This window comes from Molossus molossus, unplaced genomic scaffold (genome assembly GCF_014108415.1).
Source record: "Molossus molossus isolate mMolMol1 unplaced genomic scaffold, mMolMol1.p scaffold_m16_p_1, whole genome shotgun sequence".
NCBI classification, from domain to species: domain Eukaryota; kingdom Metazoa; phylum Chordata; class Mammalia; order Chiroptera; family Molossidae; genus Molossus; species Molossus molossus.
Genome location: NW_023425344.1, coordinates 223,116,681 through 223,135,881, shown reverse-complemented (window position 1 = coordinate 223,135,881; position 19,201 = coordinate 223,116,681). Strand labels below are relative to the sequence as shown.

The 19,201-nt window shown below is 43.4% G+C and overlaps 1 protein-coding gene across 1 annotated transcript in view; it reads right to left on the bottom strand.

The window, feature by feature from the left end:
• SUSD6 (sushi domain containing 6) overlaps window positions 1-18,640 on the bottom strand; it is a 62,760-nt gene extending 44,120 nt beyond the window's left edge. The window contains exons 1-3 of the mRNA XM_036252082.1: window positions 18,415-18,640; window positions 14,430-14,611; window positions 13,198-13,400 (exon numbers count right to left, since the gene is read on the bottom strand). Of these exons, the coding sequence (XP_036107975.1) occupies window positions 13,198-13,318 (121 nt within the window). The 5' untranslated portion in view covers window positions 13,319-13,400; window positions 14,430-14,611; window positions 18,415-18,640. The remainder of the gene's footprint in view (window positions 1-13,197; window positions 13,401-14,429; window positions 14,612-18,414) is intronic.
• Window positions 18,641-19,201: the final 561 nt, after the last annotated feature.

Here is a 19,201-nt window from a genome sequence, read left to right as displayed (position 1 = left end):
CTTCTCCTGCTTTCAGGGTTCAAGATCTTGTGCAAGAACGCACACAAACTATCCTTTAAGCTTTGACCAGCCTTGGCTGGTTTGGCTCAGTGGTTAGAGCGTCGGCTCATGAAGCAGAGAGTCCTGGGTTCAGTTCCCACTAAGGGCATGTACCTTGGTTGCAGGTTTGTCCAGGCTCCGGTTGGGGTTGTGTGGGTGGCAGCCACTCGATGTGTCCTCTCACACTGATGTTTCTCTCTCTCTCTCTCTCTCGTTCTCTCTCTCCCTCCCACTCTATCTGAAGATGAATGCAAAAGTGACCTTGGGTGAGGATAAAAAAAAACAAACAAAAAACTCTGACCAGAGGCAGGAAAGCAAGGATAGGGAGAAGGTCCTGATAACCCTGATAGGTCTCACCTAGTAAAGTGAAAAAAGCAGAACCTCTCTTCACCAGCTCTAGACTCTTCAGCAGACCTTAGAAGGAACAAAGGTCGACCAACAGGCACGGGCTTCCTCTTGAATGGAAGGATGACATGAAGCCAATCTGCCCAGATGCCATCTTGCTAAACGTAAGATACAGTGCTTATTCTGTGAAAAACTGGCCTAGGACAGACATACTCAGGGAGATTCCTGAATCCACCTCCATGGGGGTTTCACCATAGGGACTGCAAAGTATAACAAGCACTTTCTGAGGGTCCTCCTGATCCTTACTGGGACACATTGCAGTGGCAGCTGGGTTTCCACTGGTGTACACCAGGAAGCTGGCACTGTGGTGCAGAATCTGGCACCTCAAGTACCACCAACCACAACCTAAACAGAACAGAATTAAGAGCCCTGCCAGCTCCCTTTCTGCTTCCCTGTTCTTTGCCCCAAACCTGCTCTGATTAGCCCTCTACTTCTCTAGTTTATACCAGGTCCTCATTCCCAACAGGGACTCTATAGCTTCTCAGTGGAAAATGGATGTCAGATTTCCAGGTCTCTCAAAATCTGACTATGACACCTTTATCTGACATCACCAGTTGTCTGTGAGAAAAATACTTTTTTTAATGACCTCCTCCCCTTTTTCCTCTCACCTTCTTTATTACCAGGAATGAGGCATGATCATATTCAAAGGTCTAAACTTTAAATTTAGACTCCATAGATTTGGGCTTCAAACTCAAGATTTGGGACTCTGTTGGAAACTTTAGTTTGATCTTATATACAAAAGAGGCTATTAAATGCAAGCCTCCCTCCCAGGAATGGATGAACAATTAACCAGTTAGTGTTCAGTGCTTTGAACAATTCAGAAAAGAAATACTGACTAAAAAATAGAGCATTATAATTACCCCTTCCATTGAAACAGACTTTTATTGTTGACCCAGCAATTTTACATATAGTAGCATCTCACTTAATCCTATTATTCACAATCTTAATTATTCCTGCAAGGCCAGGGTCTGCCATTACTGAATGCCAGGGAGAGGGACTACAAAGCCTCTGAACTGCCTAACAACAAGGTAGTAAGAACAATGGTTCCTTTGCTGAAAGCCACTCTAAAGAAACCTGAGACACATCTCTGCTAGAAATCACAAAAGTTCTTTGCACCCCTGAACACATCAAATCACAGACAGTTCTCACCCCAACCTCTCCAATTACCTTGGCCTAATCCAAGAAGAGGAGTCCTGGAATACATCTGCAAACCCCAGATGCCAGCTGCTCCTCCCTCTTCTTCCTTCCCAGTCAATTAGGAACCTCCCACACCCTCTAGCCTTCCTGTGGAATCCGTGACTCCATCTAAGACCACGTACGATTCTGTGTGGTGTGTCAGACTGGCTGCAGTAAGGAGTCCTTGTTAGACACACCTCCCACAGGCTTGCTAGGTGGAGGCAGAAGATGAGGGACCTGCCCTGAGTGTTCCCGCGACCTTAGGCAGGCTAGAAGGGCAGACTCACTTAGCCAGTCACTTCCAGTTCCCCTGGGCAAACAGGAGCCGTACTGCCATTCTTCTCATCCCCAATCTTCTCCACAACTTGTACCAAAATCAACACACTCCTCCAGCCCTCTTTATTTCCCTGTTTAGACTCATTCAACCCTTAATCCATTAATTGGTGTGTGTTTGTTTTTTTGACCCTGTGATCTTTAGGACACTCCAGCACATAGAACGTGTTTCTTCTCTTCCTTCCTCCTCCTCCTTCCCCCCAAACTCTGACAACTCAGGAAAGGAACCTGCCTCCACCAGCAGCACCAAACCCCTCTGCATGCTTCACCCAAACTGTGCTTTTGGTGATGTTCAGCTCAAATCTCTGAAATCCTAGGCTGAGTGAGACTAGACTTTATTTACCTTTCTTTTTTGAAACTCCAGCTTTATAATTTACTCCAAAGTAGAGGAGACCACTCATTCACTCACCAGGGCAAGAGGCAAAGGAGTTTGGAGGATAGAGTATACTGGACTTCCAAAGTTTCAACTGAAGTGACATGCATGGCAAGTTCCAAAGGAAGGGAGTCAGGGTGAGCAGAGCAGACACTATATAACTCTCTTCCTCTCCTCCCTCCAGACTACACCCAACAAGCTGACTGTACCTGCCACTGGTGAGGTGCCACATAATAACAATAACATCACAGCCCTATATGGTATGTTATCACCCCAATTCCACACATACGAAAACCAAAGGACTTCACCTTTGAGAAACTTGCTCAAAATTACACAACATGTTAGTGGCAGAACTAGGATTCTAACCAGGCTATCTGGCACAGGAGACTACATTCCCAACCTTATTATGCCATCTTGTCTCCCCTACTGGCTAGCCCCTACGTCTCAGTATACACTTCTCTTCCTCAGAGAAGTCTTCCATGACTATCTCAGTCTGAGTCAGGAGGTCCTCGTATGTGTATTCCAGTATGGTTCAATGATTCCCTGATCACAGCACGTCTCACACAGAACTGTAGCTGGTATAGTCTTGGCATTCAGCAGGAGCTCAACAAGTAACTGTGAATAAATCACAGTGCTAAACCATCAGCTCTGTATTTTTCCTGGTGTAGAGTACTATTTCCGGCTCAGCTGTCCTCCTTTCACAGGCTGGCCATGAAGACCCAATTACATGTGGTAACTTCCATTGAGATCCAGTCTAGTACCTTGTCCCAGAAAGTCCTCCAAGGCATTACATATCTACTGCTGTCTTCCCTGCCCACCTTATGTCAACACATATTGACTAAACGAGTTAATGCCATTTATGAAAATACCAAACCCAATCTGTCCCACAGCAACCCTGACAACCGTCAGTGGTCACTAAGAGCAAGCCTATAGGATGTGTGTATCATGATCTACAGAACAAAAGGTTCAAGTTCCCCAAAGCTGCAATTCCCAGGAAGTCTTAACAAGCTGTCCAATCCCTTCAAATTAAAGATAGTCAAGATTCTTGGAAACAGAATGCTGTTCACAGGAAACCTCTCTGATATCCTCCCAAAAGAAAGAACTGAGACCAGGAGCTCCTGCAAATTCCATTCAAAGAATACATACAAAGCATACTCTCCTTCCTTCAGACTGATTCTAGGGGTAAAGGGATGGGAGGTGTCCACAGATGAGGTGATGTTGAACTGGACCTTAAAGGATGAAGAGATGTATGAGAGAGAGAGAGAAGGTAGGAGTCCAGCCACAGGAAGAACAGGGTAGGAATATGTTTGAAGATGTTTATATTCAGGAAAAGGTGAAAAAGGAGACTCCTTAGCCTTGACTTTAGGGAATAAGCTAGAGGGAACTGTGGGTGAGGAAGGGAAGCCAAACCCATCCAAGCTGCCCTTCCCCAGGCCCTTTCTAACATCAGGATAGGTTTTAGAGCCAGCATGATTTTTACATGCATTCTTCCACATAATCTTCACTCCCCATGGGTAATAAAGGTCTACTTTTCCTCCCCCCTCATCACCTAAGGGGACCCACATGGGTTCAAAGATCTTCATCCAAGTTAAAAGTTAGTAACCTCTGTGAAAAACTCTTCTGGGCAGCCTGCCTAGTCCCACTCCTTTCCCCTCAGAAGAGCCCCACCACCTGCATGAGGACACTTTCACATGTTTCTCAACTTCCCAGACTCCTATGGGAAACCATATATCAGCAGGGAGGCCCCACAGGCGGCTGCATCTCACAGGACTGTGAAATTGTCCTGCTGGTCCTCACATACAGGACAGGCCATGATTCTGCACAATCCTGCAGGGAGAGACCCCCCACCTTCCCCTAGCACTTTCTCTAGGATGTGCTTGTTGGGTCCACCTGGGATAATCATTGGCCTAGTTACAGCAAAGTATAAAAAACTTTGTCCCTGCCTTCAAGGAGCTTATGTGCAAACACTTACAAAACCAAGAACACAGAAAAAGAACTAAGATTGAGAGACATGCATGTATAAGAGAAGACCTCAAATATCAAAGACTGAAGGTGTCTACTGTATGAGGGGTGTAAAGCAGAGATCCACACAACCTACTGAAATCACCAGCTCAATTCACAGGCCATTAATCATCAATCCTGAGCAACCACAAAGGGTTATTAGGAGACTCAGTGGGGCTGCACTGGCTCAAAACACCACAAGGTCCTCTGCAAGCTGGCCTCCGAAGTAATGAGATCGACTGGGAAGCAGAAGCATCCAAGGCTTCTCCTCCTCTCTGCCCTACACTTCTGTGTTTAGCTCAATGCTCAGTAAACACTGACAGGCAGCACCACACACCCACTCAGTCCTTATTCATTATGTGACAATCCCAGCAACATTCTCTTGTGCCTCCTACCACTGCCAGAGTCAACAAGGCTTAACTGTCAGAACTCAGGCCAGTGACAATAACCATACAGGTTCTGTCCTTTCCCAAGGAGACATATGCCTACTACATGTGAACCACTGATACTGATCGACAGGCCCTTTGTATTTCATGAAATGTCATTTGTTACTCACAATAACATAGGCTACAGCAGAATTTTATTTATTTGTTTATTTTTTTAATCCTCACCTGAGGATATTTTTCTATTTATCTTCAGATAGAGTGGGAGGGAGAGAAAGGGAGAGAGAGAGAAATATCTATGTGAGAGGGACACATCGACTGGCTGCTTCCTGCACGACCCTGACCAGGGCTGGAGATGAACCGTAACCAAGGTACACGCTCTTGACCGGAATCAAACCTGCGATTCATTGGTTTGAGGGCCGATGCTCTACTGCTGAGCCAAACCAGCCAGGGCCAGCAGAATTATCTTATAACCCTATTTTTACTTGGTCATACTTCCTGTAACACATTTCCCCTCCTGGGTTGAAATACCTAAAATAGTTTTGTGAATTTAAAAAAAAGCTCTGCAAAGAAAAAAATCTTAAAGGGAATCTGTTTAATCTTCTCTGCACTACGCCCAGAATTTTGAATGATTAGACAATTGTACTTTAAAAGATTTGACTACTGTCAAAGCTAAAAAGTCAAAGAAGTTAAACAAGGGAGAAATATCCATCTCTAGGGAAGGAAATGAACTGAGGTGGGAAAGGTTCTTAAAAGAAGTGCTGTCAAATACAGCTAAGAAAAGTAGGAGGTGGCATAGAACTACCAAATGGAGACAACATAAGAGTTCTTATTTTTTAATTCTAATGTTGTATTCTCCCAGATGTGTTTAGGAATCTTCTGAAATATACTCCTTCAATCACATCTTGAGGCAGATGAAATGAAATACATCTTTAAAAGAACAGACCCATGCCCTGGCCGGTTTTGCTCAGCGGGCAAAGCATCGGTCTGCGGACCAATGAGTCACAGGTTTGATTCCGGTCAAGGGCACATACCTCGGTTGCAGTTTGGCCCCAGCCCTGGTTGGGTCATGCGGGAGGCAACCAATCAATGTGGCTCTATCACATCAATGTTTCTCTCTGACTCCCTCTCTCTCTCTCTCCCTCCCTCCCACTCTGATGATAAATGGAAAAATATCCTCAGGTAAGGAATTAAAAAAAAAAAAAGAACAGACCTTTGGCATTCTCAAATTAATATGATTTCAAAAATATCTCTAAAAGTTTCTAACAAATAACTGTTTCAGGAACCCGGGCTCTGAAATGCCAGTAAGACAGCCTCAGTGAAGGGAATGGCTTGCTACTGTGAGGTTACCTAGCTGACCACCCCACCCCCAGGCACCAACATTGCAAAAGGCCATTACTGCTCTTTTCTACTTGTCTTCATGCATGAAATGTTAAGATGTGGCATGTGAGAATTAGAAACATGAATTATGAATTCATGCAGTATGCAGGATGTATTGAATCAAATCTGAGAGACTCCAAGAGATACAGAAGAAACAAGGAGCATTTTGCAACACTGCGTCTGTCTAAACTAGTTAGCTGTGGTGTCAGAAGTATAAGGCTGTACCAACTAGTGCTAGAATTTGATCTTCCAACCTGGGAATTACTTCTTTGTATGCCAGGCATTACCTATATGTACTATCTAATTCTATCCTTGCAATAATCTCATATACTATTATCATTTCTATTCTAGGGACACATTAATAGTGAGGTCAAGAAAATTATCTAAGGTAACATAGGTAACCAGGAGTAGAGACAGTACTCAAACACAGGCACTCTGACTCCAGAGTCAATGTTTTTAATAGGACTATACTGCCTCTCTAAAAACGAAGGGATGGTGTTAGAGAATAATGACAACTAGATATTATACTGAATTGTACTAGTGATCTCAGTGGCTCCATGACAGCTACAGGTGGTATTTGTCATTTTAAGGCATTTATGAATTGAATCCTAATCCACCTGACAAGAAATAGCTACATAAAGAAACCCTAGGATTTTCAATAGTTATAATCTCATCCTCATCTTCCAGTGAATTCACACACATTTCATGCTTTAGGTTTGCTTAAAGGTGAGGTAGGTGAATAGGGCTGGGAGAAGTCATCAGTTAGCACGCCTCTCACTCACACCACACCACAGACAGGTTGTCTCTAAATGCTGCTGTCCTGCCCTGGCCAGTTTGGCTCAGCGGTTAGAGCGTCGGCCCCTGCGGTCCAGAGAGACCCGGGTTCGGTTCCCGCTAAGGGCACGAACTTCGGTTACAGTTTGTCCCCGGCCCTGGTTGGTCGTGCAGGTGGCAGCCACTCGATGTGTCCCTTCACGTCGATGTTTCTCTCTCTCTCTCCCTCCCACTCTATCTTTAAAAAAAATGGAAAAATATCCTCGGGTGAGGATAAAAAAATAAAAATAAAAAAATAAATGCTGCTGTCCCTCTAGGCCCCAAAGCTAAACATGAGGTAGGCCAAGGTCACTCCTGATCTGGCCAGTCCAGGCAGCCAGCCATACCAGCACAAGCTACCTGGACTGGGATAGCTGCTCAAACCCTCTGCAGGCTCACATTTCTGAGTGATGAGGAGGAAAGGAATCTTTCAGTGGGTAAGAGGTGCTGAAAAGAGTTCATCTGCAAACCTACCTAGAAGTAATTAAAGACTGAGTGCTAACCCTAGTGTTTCCTTGTTCCCTCCCTCCCTCCCTCCCTCCCTCCCTCCCTCCCTCCCTCCCTCCCTTCCTTCCTTCCTTCCTTCCTTCCTTCCATTTATTTTTTTGTTAATCCTCACCCAAGGGCATTTACCAATGATTTTTAGACAGAGTGGAAGAGAGGGAGGAGGAGAGAAACATTGATGTGAGAGACACACATCCACTGGCTGCCTCCCGCACGACCCCCAACCTGGGCCAGGGGTCAAACCTGCAACTCAGGTATGTGCCCTTGACCAGGAATTGAACCCACAACCCTTCAGTCTAAGGGCTGACACTCTAACTGCTGAGCCAAACTGGTCAGGGCCTAACCCTAGTTTTTTTTATTAGCACTCTGTGACCCTCTTTTGCAGAAAGAGCTGGACAAGTAAGAAGGATTACTTCCAAGCTCTAAAATTAGTCCAGGATAGTGGGGCATCTTTGCTTGGCAAATGGAATGTGTTCAATGAGGGCTTTAACCCAACTGAGACCCAGTCAGGTTTCAGTCTGGTGGATCCCTGGTTTCTTCTGTTCAAAATTTACAGTGCAAGATTTGTATCATGTGTTTACAATGTCCTAAACATGGCACAGCAATTAACCCACAGAGGGTAATTTCTCAATGTCTTTTCATGACACCAGGGTGTAACAAGCCCTATAATGATCTATCTTGCCTCCTACCACAATCCTCAAGTCTTTTTATAGTCACAGGTAATTACACCATGGAGAGATTACATCACTTCGTCAACAGGGTTTACAGCTGACAGGAAGATGCTCTGCGGATGTTTTGGGAACTACATCCTCATTTAGCAAACAATTTGCTGTGGTCCCTATTGATCCTTCTCAAGAATAGAACTGCCTTGGCAAATCTTGTGCCTAAAATGGGATCCAAACAACCAAGGGCCATGGTAAATGGAACAGAAACAACCACAGAAGGAAACATGGTAACTCTTGCATCCTTTATCCAGGAGAGAAAACAGATTGTGTCTTTCTTCCTTTGGCAAAATAATCTGCTGAAGGTTGATCTGAGTGCTCCAATAGAGTAACACAAGAAATGGGTCTCAGAGAAGCCTGCAACTCAGCAATGTAGTGTGGTTCTTAGCAGACCATGGGCAACAGTCAGATAGACTAGGCACAAAAACCCAACCAGCAACACCACCTACAACTGCCCGCCTCTGAGCAAGTTATTGCCTGCCTCTTTGTGCCTCAGTTTCTCTTTTGTAAAATGGATACATGACCACCCAGCTCAAACACGCTCTGAGAGCTTTAAATGGGATGGATGATAAAACAAAGCCTGACAAATAATGCTCTACATGCATCAGTTTGCTACCTGTCTTCTCTTCTCAGTTCAGTATATATTATCTCTGACTCCAGGTCCCTCAGAGATAGGGAGGTAAGCCAGGGCCACCCACCATAGCAGTGTTAAGGGCCACAGCCACAGCATCTCCCTGAGAACCTAGTTCTCAACATTTTCTATCTTCAGTGAACACTAAGTGCCTGGTTTTCTCTCTGCCATGTAGGAATACAGATGGCTACTTTCTCTGCTATTTTAAGTTTGCTTTAGGTGCTTGTGTGATGTTCAACATGGCCTAAAGTGTCATGGCAACATTTTAAGGGGAAAAAAATCAGAAACTAATAAAATACCGAGTTTTTTCAGTAAATATGCTAAGGGAAGGGATGAGAATAAAAATCACAAGCTTTTCATGAGTCAGCAAGTCTGTTAGGTTGAGACCATCAAACTATGCAAATATGGAAGACAAAGGATATCCCAGAAGTAATCAATTCTTCCTCAGCTGGTCAACTTTTACACCTTATCCCCAACCCAAAAAGTGACTTTGCATCTTCAGTTTTGTTTTTTTTAAAGACTATAAATGATGTCATCTGCATAAAGTCTCCTGCCCAGCATGACTCAACAGTAGGTCACATACCATCTCTGTTATTATTATTTGGGAATTATACTGCATATTATATATGTCAAGTGCCTTCCAATCATCTTTATTAGTCTACATACCACCAAACTAGCATCCTTAAATATCTTGTTTCTGTTTTATAGAAGAGACAAAAAGGTCAAGTGATTTGCCTAAGGTCATACAGCAAGTTTCTTAAGATCACAGGTAAAGGGAAAAAGCTGTGAGATCTGGGAGAGGCTGCTACAGAGCTGGGGTCCTAATTCCTCTCTAGTGCTCCCTAAAGGCAAGTTGGGTAGTACGAATACAGATCTTATTTTAATTCTCATCTTCCCCTGTAAGATGTGACCAGGTGTGAATAATAAGATATGCTTCCTTTTGTCACTCCTAGAAAGGAAACTTTCAATAATTTCTCCCATCTCTGCCAAAGAAATGACCTAGGGGGAATCAGACCCAACATCTCTCTTACACTTTCTCTTTTATAACAACAAATCCTGAGCTATAGGTAAGAGAAACCAGGAAGGAAAATTGAACCCCAAATATGACATAACTTTATTCTAGAACTCTCAAGTGCCTCTTTATACTTTTATTCTAAACCTAAACAAGCATGACCAAGACTAGGGGGTGACTATGGTACTTATGGCCAGAGACTATGCAGACAAATTACCCCCCAAGAATATGTCCACTTACCTATGTCCAATGAGATTTGCATAGTCATGAATGTGCATGTACACAAACATATTCAGGGTCTACTAGAGCCCACTGGATAACAAAGCCATGTAGTTTACCTCACTTTAAAATGCCTCTAGAATGGGTGTTTAGGGGCAGCTATAGAAGAAGGCAAGAAATGCAGGACAAGGAAGATAGGACCTTTCCTGAACTAAATTGCCTTTCCCTGACTTCAGAGTATCTGAGAATCTTAGTTTCTTGGCAAGCTTGCTTGGCATGTTGCTCATGGCAGGCACGGCCATACAGGTGTGCTCTGGGTTTCAGGCCAAGAAGTGGGCACCTCCTTCTCCCAGAAACCACTCCAGAGAGTGGTTTGGCAGCAGTTTGGTGTACTGGATCTAAGAAACAGCAAAACCCCTTCCCCTGAATGCACCCTGCTCTGTGCCAATACATGTTTTATAGGGATCAGAAAGACTGGGGGGATGGAGGGGGGATGGCAGGGGAATGAAGATTCTTTGCAGATGGGGGAAGGAAAGAAAACAACAAAGCCAACACTATAGGCATATATTTTTCCATACTGTAGAATAATAATCCCTTTATCCAGCCAGTCTGGAACCAGCAGTTCCTGATAATTGATTTCAGACTTTGGATGGAAACTTGGGAAGGTATGGATAGCTGGAGAATGGGAAGAGACAGGGTGAAGCCCATAAAAAGGACAGTGAAGTAGGGGGGTGGCTTAATGAAGATAAGAAAACTAAAGACTTCAGACACAGAGGCCAGACCCTAATACTGTCAGGTAACAAGCTGAGATAGCTTCTCCAAAGGAGTCTTGGACAAGGATGGTCATGATAGTGCACCAGGCAATAGGCCAGGTTGTGGTCCTGGCCCTAAGACTCTGGGCAAATGCACAACCTGTAAAGTCCGTCATAGCTAGCTCTGACCAGTCCTAGCTTCCTTCCATCTGCCCTGACAGTCATTCCATTCATGCACATACTCATTGAGTATTATTTGTTCTGGGCTGGGGTAGTATGGCAAATCTCTTCCATGAAGGGCAAAATATTTTAAAGTCTAAATATTTTAGGCTTTGGGGGCTATACAGTCTATGTCACAACTACTCAACTCTGCCACTGCAGCACAAAAGCAGTCATAGACAACATATACACAAATGAATACTGCTATGTTCCAATAAAACTTTATTTATGGATACTGAAATGTAAGTTTCATATAATTTTTATGTATTGTGAAATATTATTCTTTTGATTTTCCCCCCAACTATTTAAAAATATAAAAACCATTCTTAGCTCAAAGGCCATAGAAAAACAGACAGCAGGTAGGATTTGGCCTGTGGTACAGTTTGCCAACTTCCACTCTAGAGATAAAGTGGTGAACAAGAAAAGATCTCCATATTCCATGGTTCTATAACTACCATTCTAGAGGCCTCCTCTGGCTTTGGAATGGCCCTATGAATGTAGGCCTGCTTCACACATTGGTGTAGGCTGGCCTTCTGTTCCTTTAAAACTTCATAGAACCATGATGTCCACACTGTGGGGTCCCAACCATTTATGGCCCCCTTGGTTGTGCCAGGGGCTCCTCACAGACAATAAGGTCTCAGGTTTATGGAAAAGGTTTGGGTTAAGTGTCCGAATGAGATGAATGGGAGGCAGTGGCAGAAGAAATCTGTATGTGCGTGATGAGGAAAGCTATGACAGAGCAAAAGATTCAGTAACCGTTTCTCCCAACAATTCAGAAGAAAAATAAGATTAAATGAGATCGCACCATTATCTGTATGTGTTGGGCAAGTGGGTGGTGAAAGCTGATAGAGAATGAATGAGATAACACTGAGCTATGGAGACCTTTTTTTTTTTATCCTCACCCAAGGACATTTTTTTTTTTTTTTTTTTTTTTTGCATTTATCTTCAGATAGAGCAGGAGGGAGAGACGGAGGGAAAGAGAAAGAGAAACACTGATGTGACAGAGAAGACACATTGACTGCCATCCACACAACCCCAACCAGGACCGGGGACAAACTGTAACTGAGGAACATGCCCTTAGCGGGAACTGAACCCGGGACTCTCTGGTCTGCGGGCCGACGCTCTAACCACTGAGCCAAACCGGCCAGGGCTCTTAAAGCCATACTGTATCATCACACCAGCCTTCCTCCAAGGCTCCTTCCAGAATCTAGCTAAGATGCCTTTCCAGAGAACGCTGGTCAAAAAAACTACCATACACATGTATCTAATGAACTCTGATAGGGGCACCATTACTAGTGAGCTCAATCATAATTGATTGAGACCCCTACCAATGTTTGCAGATACAGAGGCAGGTTCTGTAGCATCGCCCAGAGGCCTACAATACACACCCAAATATGCCCTTTCTAAAAAGGATACCAGGTCTAGAGGACCACATGATGAGAACCTAGAAGGGTCTTTAGAGCACTGCTCAAGGCAACAAGGACCATACAAATCCTAAAGGAGTCACTGCTGCACCTGTAGCCCACTAGGACTCTTCTACCATCTTCAACCAGAAAATCCTTAGAATCATGAAAGTACAGAACCAGGGAGCTAGATGTGACCTTAAAGGTTATCCAGGTCAACCCCTTCATCTGACAATGCAGAAATTTGAGCCACAGAATGGGTAAGTTGACTTGTCCAAGATCACAAAGTTTGTAGTGTCAATGACCAAGTCCTGCTTCACTAAATTACAATACCTCAACTCTGTACTCACTCTGAGAAAAAGAACAGAAAGACAAGAAACAAACAATAAAGAGCTAGCAATCAGTAAGTGCTTACTGTGTTAACTCAATCTTCACAACCACCTTATGAAGTAGGTACTATTATTTTTCACCATTTTATAGCTGAGAAAACTGAGGTTTACCGAAGTAAAGAGACTTGCAGTCTGGTTCCAAAGCCTGCACCCTTACCTGCACACCACGATCTGAATCCCACACCTGATAACTACAGGAAGGGAGAGGGGTGATAATGTTATCACCAGCATATTTCTACACAACGGTCCTCTATCTGGCTCATTAGGCCCCTTGGTGACACATCTGCAGTACTGGCTCCCTGCTATACCACAGCACAAAAGCCCCCCACCCTGCTCTCCCTGTAACTGCCCAACAGACAGAGAATCCCCTATCCCACCTTTTAGGAGAAACAAAGGTATTGTGTCTTTTCCCTCCCACAGACAGAAGACAGGTCAGGACTCACCTGAGGCAAGTCCGTCTCCAAGGAGGGTGCTAAGGATCACCAGCGGAAGGAACACTCCATGTCCCACAGAGGCCACGGCAGACGCTGAGGTGCTCTTTGGTGCTATCCTGCCATGGCACATCTTTTATCCGTCCAAGTTATTTTAAAAAGAAAAAAAAATCAAAAGCCAGAAGAATTCTAAAGTCAGCCAGGTGTAGATTCACCTATAGAAAACAAACAAAAAAACAAAGATATAAGTGAAGTGAAAACTTTGTCCATATATTAGTTACAAGTACTAGGCACTTTGGTAAAAAAGCCATAATCACATACAAAGTTGAAAGAATTCTAGCAACTGAATTCCTGCTTTCAAAAAAAGAGACAAGCACATAAGTCGTTTTTCAACTTCTTTCTGGGAAAATACCAAAGCCTGCAGCAAGCTGCCATCAGCATCAGTTCACCTGGAGATCTGTTGGGCACAGCAAAGCTTTCAGAGACTGCCCTGGCTCTGCCTGGCTAACTGCCAAAGAGGCTCCAGCAGAGAGGAAGAGAAAGGCAGCAGCTGACACAGAGCAGCTACACCAGAGTCTTGCTTTGCCTTTGCCACCTGGACTCAAAGTTAAGTTCAACATAACCAAAAGAAAAAAAAAAGAGAGAGAGAAAGAGAGAGCACGTGTTAAAGGGAGAACTACACCGCCTAGAGAAGGAATGCACAGTGGGAGCCAAGGGCCCCCAGCTTGGCCTGCTCAACTGCCTGAGGATGGATGAGCCCAAGGATCTGACTATGACTTAACAGCTCACCCAACACACCTGTGACCGACCCTAAAGGCCATACTTGTTGGCTGTACCTGACAATAAGTGGGGGAGCATGGCTACAGTTGTTAATTAGCCCCACCACCCACTCTAGTTCAGACAAAGACTTCAGAAGAGTAGGAACCAGTATCTTAAAAACAAAACAAAACAAAAAAAAAAAACAGGGGTCAAGATTTTTAAGGAAGTTTTGCTATGTGCCTTCAGGGAAGCAGTTGGATTGATGGTATATTATATTTTGGACCTATTATGTTTTACTTAACTCATTTGATTTCATTCATCCTAGTTTATAACAGGTATTCCAAATAATAAGATTACCCTTCTTTTTCATTTTAATTCCAGATACACCTCCTTCTCCATTAAAAGACCTTATGTAAATAGAGAAGCCTGCCATCTACAACCCTAATAAAGGATAACCCTGAGACTGTCAGGAATATTATCCATACCTGACGTAAATCCATGTCTGAAGCCTTGACTCAGGCCTATATTCCCCTTATAAAAAGAGTTATTGCAGCCCTGCCAAGTAGCTCAGTTGGTTGAAACGTCCCATACGCCAAAAGGTTGCAGTTCCATTCCTGGTCAGGAGACATATCTAGGTTGTGGGTTTGATCCTCAGTCAGGGTGCTGACTTTTTATTTTTTGCATTTATCATCAGAGCGAGAGGGAGAAAGAGAGAGAGAGAAACATTGATGTGAGAGAGAAACATCAAGTGGTCGCCACCCACACGACTCCAACCGGGGCCAGGGACAAACCTGCAACCGAGGTACATGCTCTTAGCAGGAACCGAACTCGGGACTCTCTGGTCCGCAGGCCGACGCTCTAACCACTGAGCCAAACCAACCAAGGCCAGGGTGCTTACTGATGTTTCTAACATTAATGTTTCTTTCTCTCTCTCCCTCTTCCTCTCTCTAAACAAATCCTCAGGTAAGGATTTAAAAAAAATAAAAGTTTTACTGTAAACAGCAATGAGTTGTCTCAGTCCAAAGGAAAAGCGGCCATCACGATCTTCAATGAACATGAGCCAGGGGTTTAAGAACAGAGCTAACTACCCACTACCTACAAATACTTTTTACTAGTATTGTGTCCTCAGCCTCAGCTTTTACCCAGACTCCAACTTGAGCCTTTATAGCTATAGAACAGGACAATTCATGGAGAGTTCTAGGGGTGGAGTCTGTGAGTGACCCAAAACAGTACACAAAACTGTGTGTATATAAATGTGTGGAATGTGTATCCATTTATGTGGCTAAGAACCATAGAGTCAGAATACCAGAATTCAAATGTTTCTTTTATTATGACCAAATTACTCTTTCAGCCTCAGTAAAACAGACAGTAACCTTACTGTCTTCATAGGGTTGATGTAAGGATTAAAATCAAAGTACTCGACACAGTGCCTGAACTTTGCAAGTCCTCAGTAAACAGTGGCTGCTATTTCTATTGTAAGTAATAATAAGATCTGAGCTGCGGTACCTTGGAGGTTTATCAGGCTTCACCTCCTCATTTGACAGACGCCAAACCAAGGTTGTAAGAGGTTAAAGGATATGCCCAGGGCCACCAGCCAGTTAGGAATGGCCCTTTGGTGCTGCTGTTTTACATAGAGCCAAACAGGTAATCCCACCAGGCAGTCACCCTTCCCTTAAGGCAACAACCACTGGATCATCGAGAATGACACCTGAGAATGACATCACAGCACATGCACAACAAATATTTCTGCAGTGAATGGACGAGGACAGATTAGAGTGGTGCTTAGGTGTTTTGTGCAAGAAAAGAAATCATCAGGAAAGACTACCCAGAGGAAGTGATGCTAAGCTCACTGCTAAAGGATACGTCTAATGAAAAAGAAGGAAAAAAAGAAGATACCAAGTACAAGTGGGTCAAAGTGGGTCAAAGCAAGGCAGAGGATAGGCTAAGGAGTTTAAACTGTACCCTGAAACCACGTGGAGCTTATAAGGAATAGAAACAGGGAAGTTACAGTACCAAATTCATTTAGAAAGCTCACTCTGGCAGGGATTTTAGAGGATTGGGGAGAGGGAGATGCTAAGTGGTAAAGAACCTTAAATTTAGTATTTTATAATTAATGTAGAACTCTTTGACAATATCTGTCAAAATGCATATATATTCTCTAACCTATCAATCTGTCCTCAGAAATCACATGTACAATGACATATATGCGGGATATTCACTGCACTATTTATACTAGCAAAAGATTGAAGGGAAACCGGTTAAATAAGCTGCCATACATCCATACAACAGAATACTATGCAGTGATTAAAAAATAATAATAAAAATAAAAAATAACTGGGAAGTCCAGTCTGCAGTAGTATGGAGTGACTTCCAATAGTAAGTGAAGAAAACCATTTGTATGAGTGAGAGTATTTTTTAAACACACACACACACACACAGACCTCTATGTGCATTGAAAATATCTGGTATAATGCACAAGATACTGGTAGCTTACAAATTGCCTTCAGGAAGGGGAACTGAGTGGTTAACAGAGAAGAAAACTAATTTTTCACTGAATGCATTTCCTTTTAATCTCGAGTGTTGTATCTTGTGCATGTACTACCTATTCAAACAGATAAAATATAAAATAAAATTAATATAGCAAGGCCATCCTGTAGACCACATCTTTCCTCCCACAACAAACTGACATTCAAATAAACCTAAGTGCTCCCTCTGCCAGGAATACAGTCACCTTCAGGGCTCAGCACACGATCGTCTTCTGGAAGAATTCTTTTCTGACACTTCACATCATGCCCACCTCCAACAGAACGAACCCCCTTTTTACTCCCAAAGTGCCACTCTGATCAGCTTCATCCATTCACTACAGAAATAGCACGTGCTGTGATGTGGCAAAAGCAGGAGTCATTATTGATGATCCACTGGTTGTTGCCTTGAGGAAATGGTGACTGTCTGGTAGGGTTATCTGCTGTGGTTGCATATGGAGGAGCCAGTATAGACTTGGGAGAAAGATGCACACATATGAGCTCCTATTTCATTTTGTTTTAAAGAAACAGCTGGCTCCTCCCTTACTGACAAGGGACCAATTCCACCATAAAGCCTAAGACCTGATCAAGTACACAACAGATGGTGTGATGAAAATGGGGCTTTGCAAAAAAAAGAGAGAGAGAGAGAGAAAAGATAAATGGAGGACCGCCAATGGAGTGTTTACATGCAAGTCTGGGTCAAGGGTCAGTGCTTCAGAAATAATACAAAGAAAAGTGAATCCCCACAACCCTCAGAGTATTGCCCACAACAGGAGAATCCAGCTACTGTGGAGAAAGGGTCACAATATACATTCAATAATTTAAAGAAAGTATCTGCTTTGAACACAGGAAGGAAGGGGGAGGGTAGAGGGAGGGAGGAAAGAAGGCAGGCAGGCCGGCCTGTCCTTGAATTGTAGTTTTAGACCAAATCAAAAGAAAAACATTTTAGAACAAATTAAGACTAGGTATTCATTATCCCTAGAGAAACACACAGGCAAAAACTTAAGGGAAAAGAATGAATCCATTTCACTTCAGTATTCTTTTGGTATGTTAGTGACCACTTCCCCCAATTTAAAAAAATTATGATTAAGTAGAGACAGAAAGCAGAATAGTGGTTATCAGGAGGGTGGAATAGGAAGTTTACATTGTTTAATGGGAACAGAATTTCAGTTTTGCAAGATGAAAAATGTTATGAAGATGGATGGTGGTGATGGTCACACATTATGACTGTACTTAATACCACTGAACTGTACACTTAAAAATGGCTGAATCCTGCCCTAGCCGATTAGGCTCAGTGGTTAGAGTGTTGGCCCTTGGACCAATGAGTTGCCGGTTTGATTCCTATCAAGGGCATGTGCCTCGGTTGCATTCATCCCCAGCCCTGGTTGGGGTGGTGTGGGAGGCTACCAGTCGACATGTCCCTCTCGGATGTCGATATTTCAATCTCTCTCTCAAGTTAAATAGAAAAATGTCCTCGGGTGAGGATCGAAAAAAATAAAAATGGTTGCATCCTGGCCGGTATGGATCAGTGGTTAGAGTGCCGACCCACAAACTGAAGGGTCGCGGGTTCAATTACTGGTCAAGGGCATGTACTGGGTTGTAGGCTCAATGCCCGGCCCCGGTCAGGGTGCATGAGGGAGGCGACCAAACAATGTGTTTATCGTTGTTTCTCTCTCTCCTCCTTCTCCCTGCCTTCTACTCTCTCTAAAACTCAATGGAAACAATATCCTCCAGTAAGGTTAACAACAAAAAAAATTTTTTTAATGGTTAATGGTTGTTACTTTTATGTTTATTTTATCACAAGTTTTTTTTTTAAATGAAAAATTATGATTAATGAGGAACCTGGAACTCAGCTTCATTTTCAAAGCCTGCATTCACCCACCCTTACATGGCATATAACATCTAAACTTAGAAATGAGAAGAGAACCTGAGGCTACAGTAGTCCCACCTCTGCCACCAACCAGATGGCTGGTCATAACTCTCTGGCTTTCATGTCCACATCTTAAAAAATGGCTTGAAGGTCTTTCTTGGCCACAGAATTCTCTATGGCATTCAAACTTCTCTTTGTATAAGCCATCTCTTCCTCCAGCAGCCCATTTTCCCCTCTAAAATAAAGAGCAGGGAGTCATGGAAAAATCTGCATTCACGCTTCTTATTTTCTTCCTTGGGACTACAGCTGCTACCCTAAAAGAATATAGTAAAGGAAGACCCCATGAGCTAGACTGTCAGTCCCTCAAGGGCAGGGTCAGGCCTTCCCAGCTCTGTAAACTCAGAACCATCAAAAGCTGAGTGACTGTGCTCGGCCGAATGTGATGTCATGAACATTCATTTCCTGTCCACAATGACCCTCTAAGAGGAAGGACACTGTCCTTAAGCCATGGCTCTGATCTTGGGGAAGCCACTTACCTCATCTCTACCTATGTTTCCTCATCTGTAAATCGGGGCTGTTGCTTGCTTTGAATATCTCACTAGTCTCTAGTGAGGCTCAGAGAAACACACTATGAGGGACTACTCTGTAAACTGAAAGACTTGGGTCTTTCTATTTATAGGCTTAGCCCAGAAGCCATGATAGCAAAGGACTAGCTGAGAAACTTCTCATCATAAAAATGATAATGACAAGCATGGTAGGTTTATGATGTTAAGCAGAACCTGGAATATAAGCTCAAAGTTCACACAGTCTGCTTGCTTGTTGCTGCCACAGATGGTTCCAGGTTAACCAAAGAGCCTACTAAGAT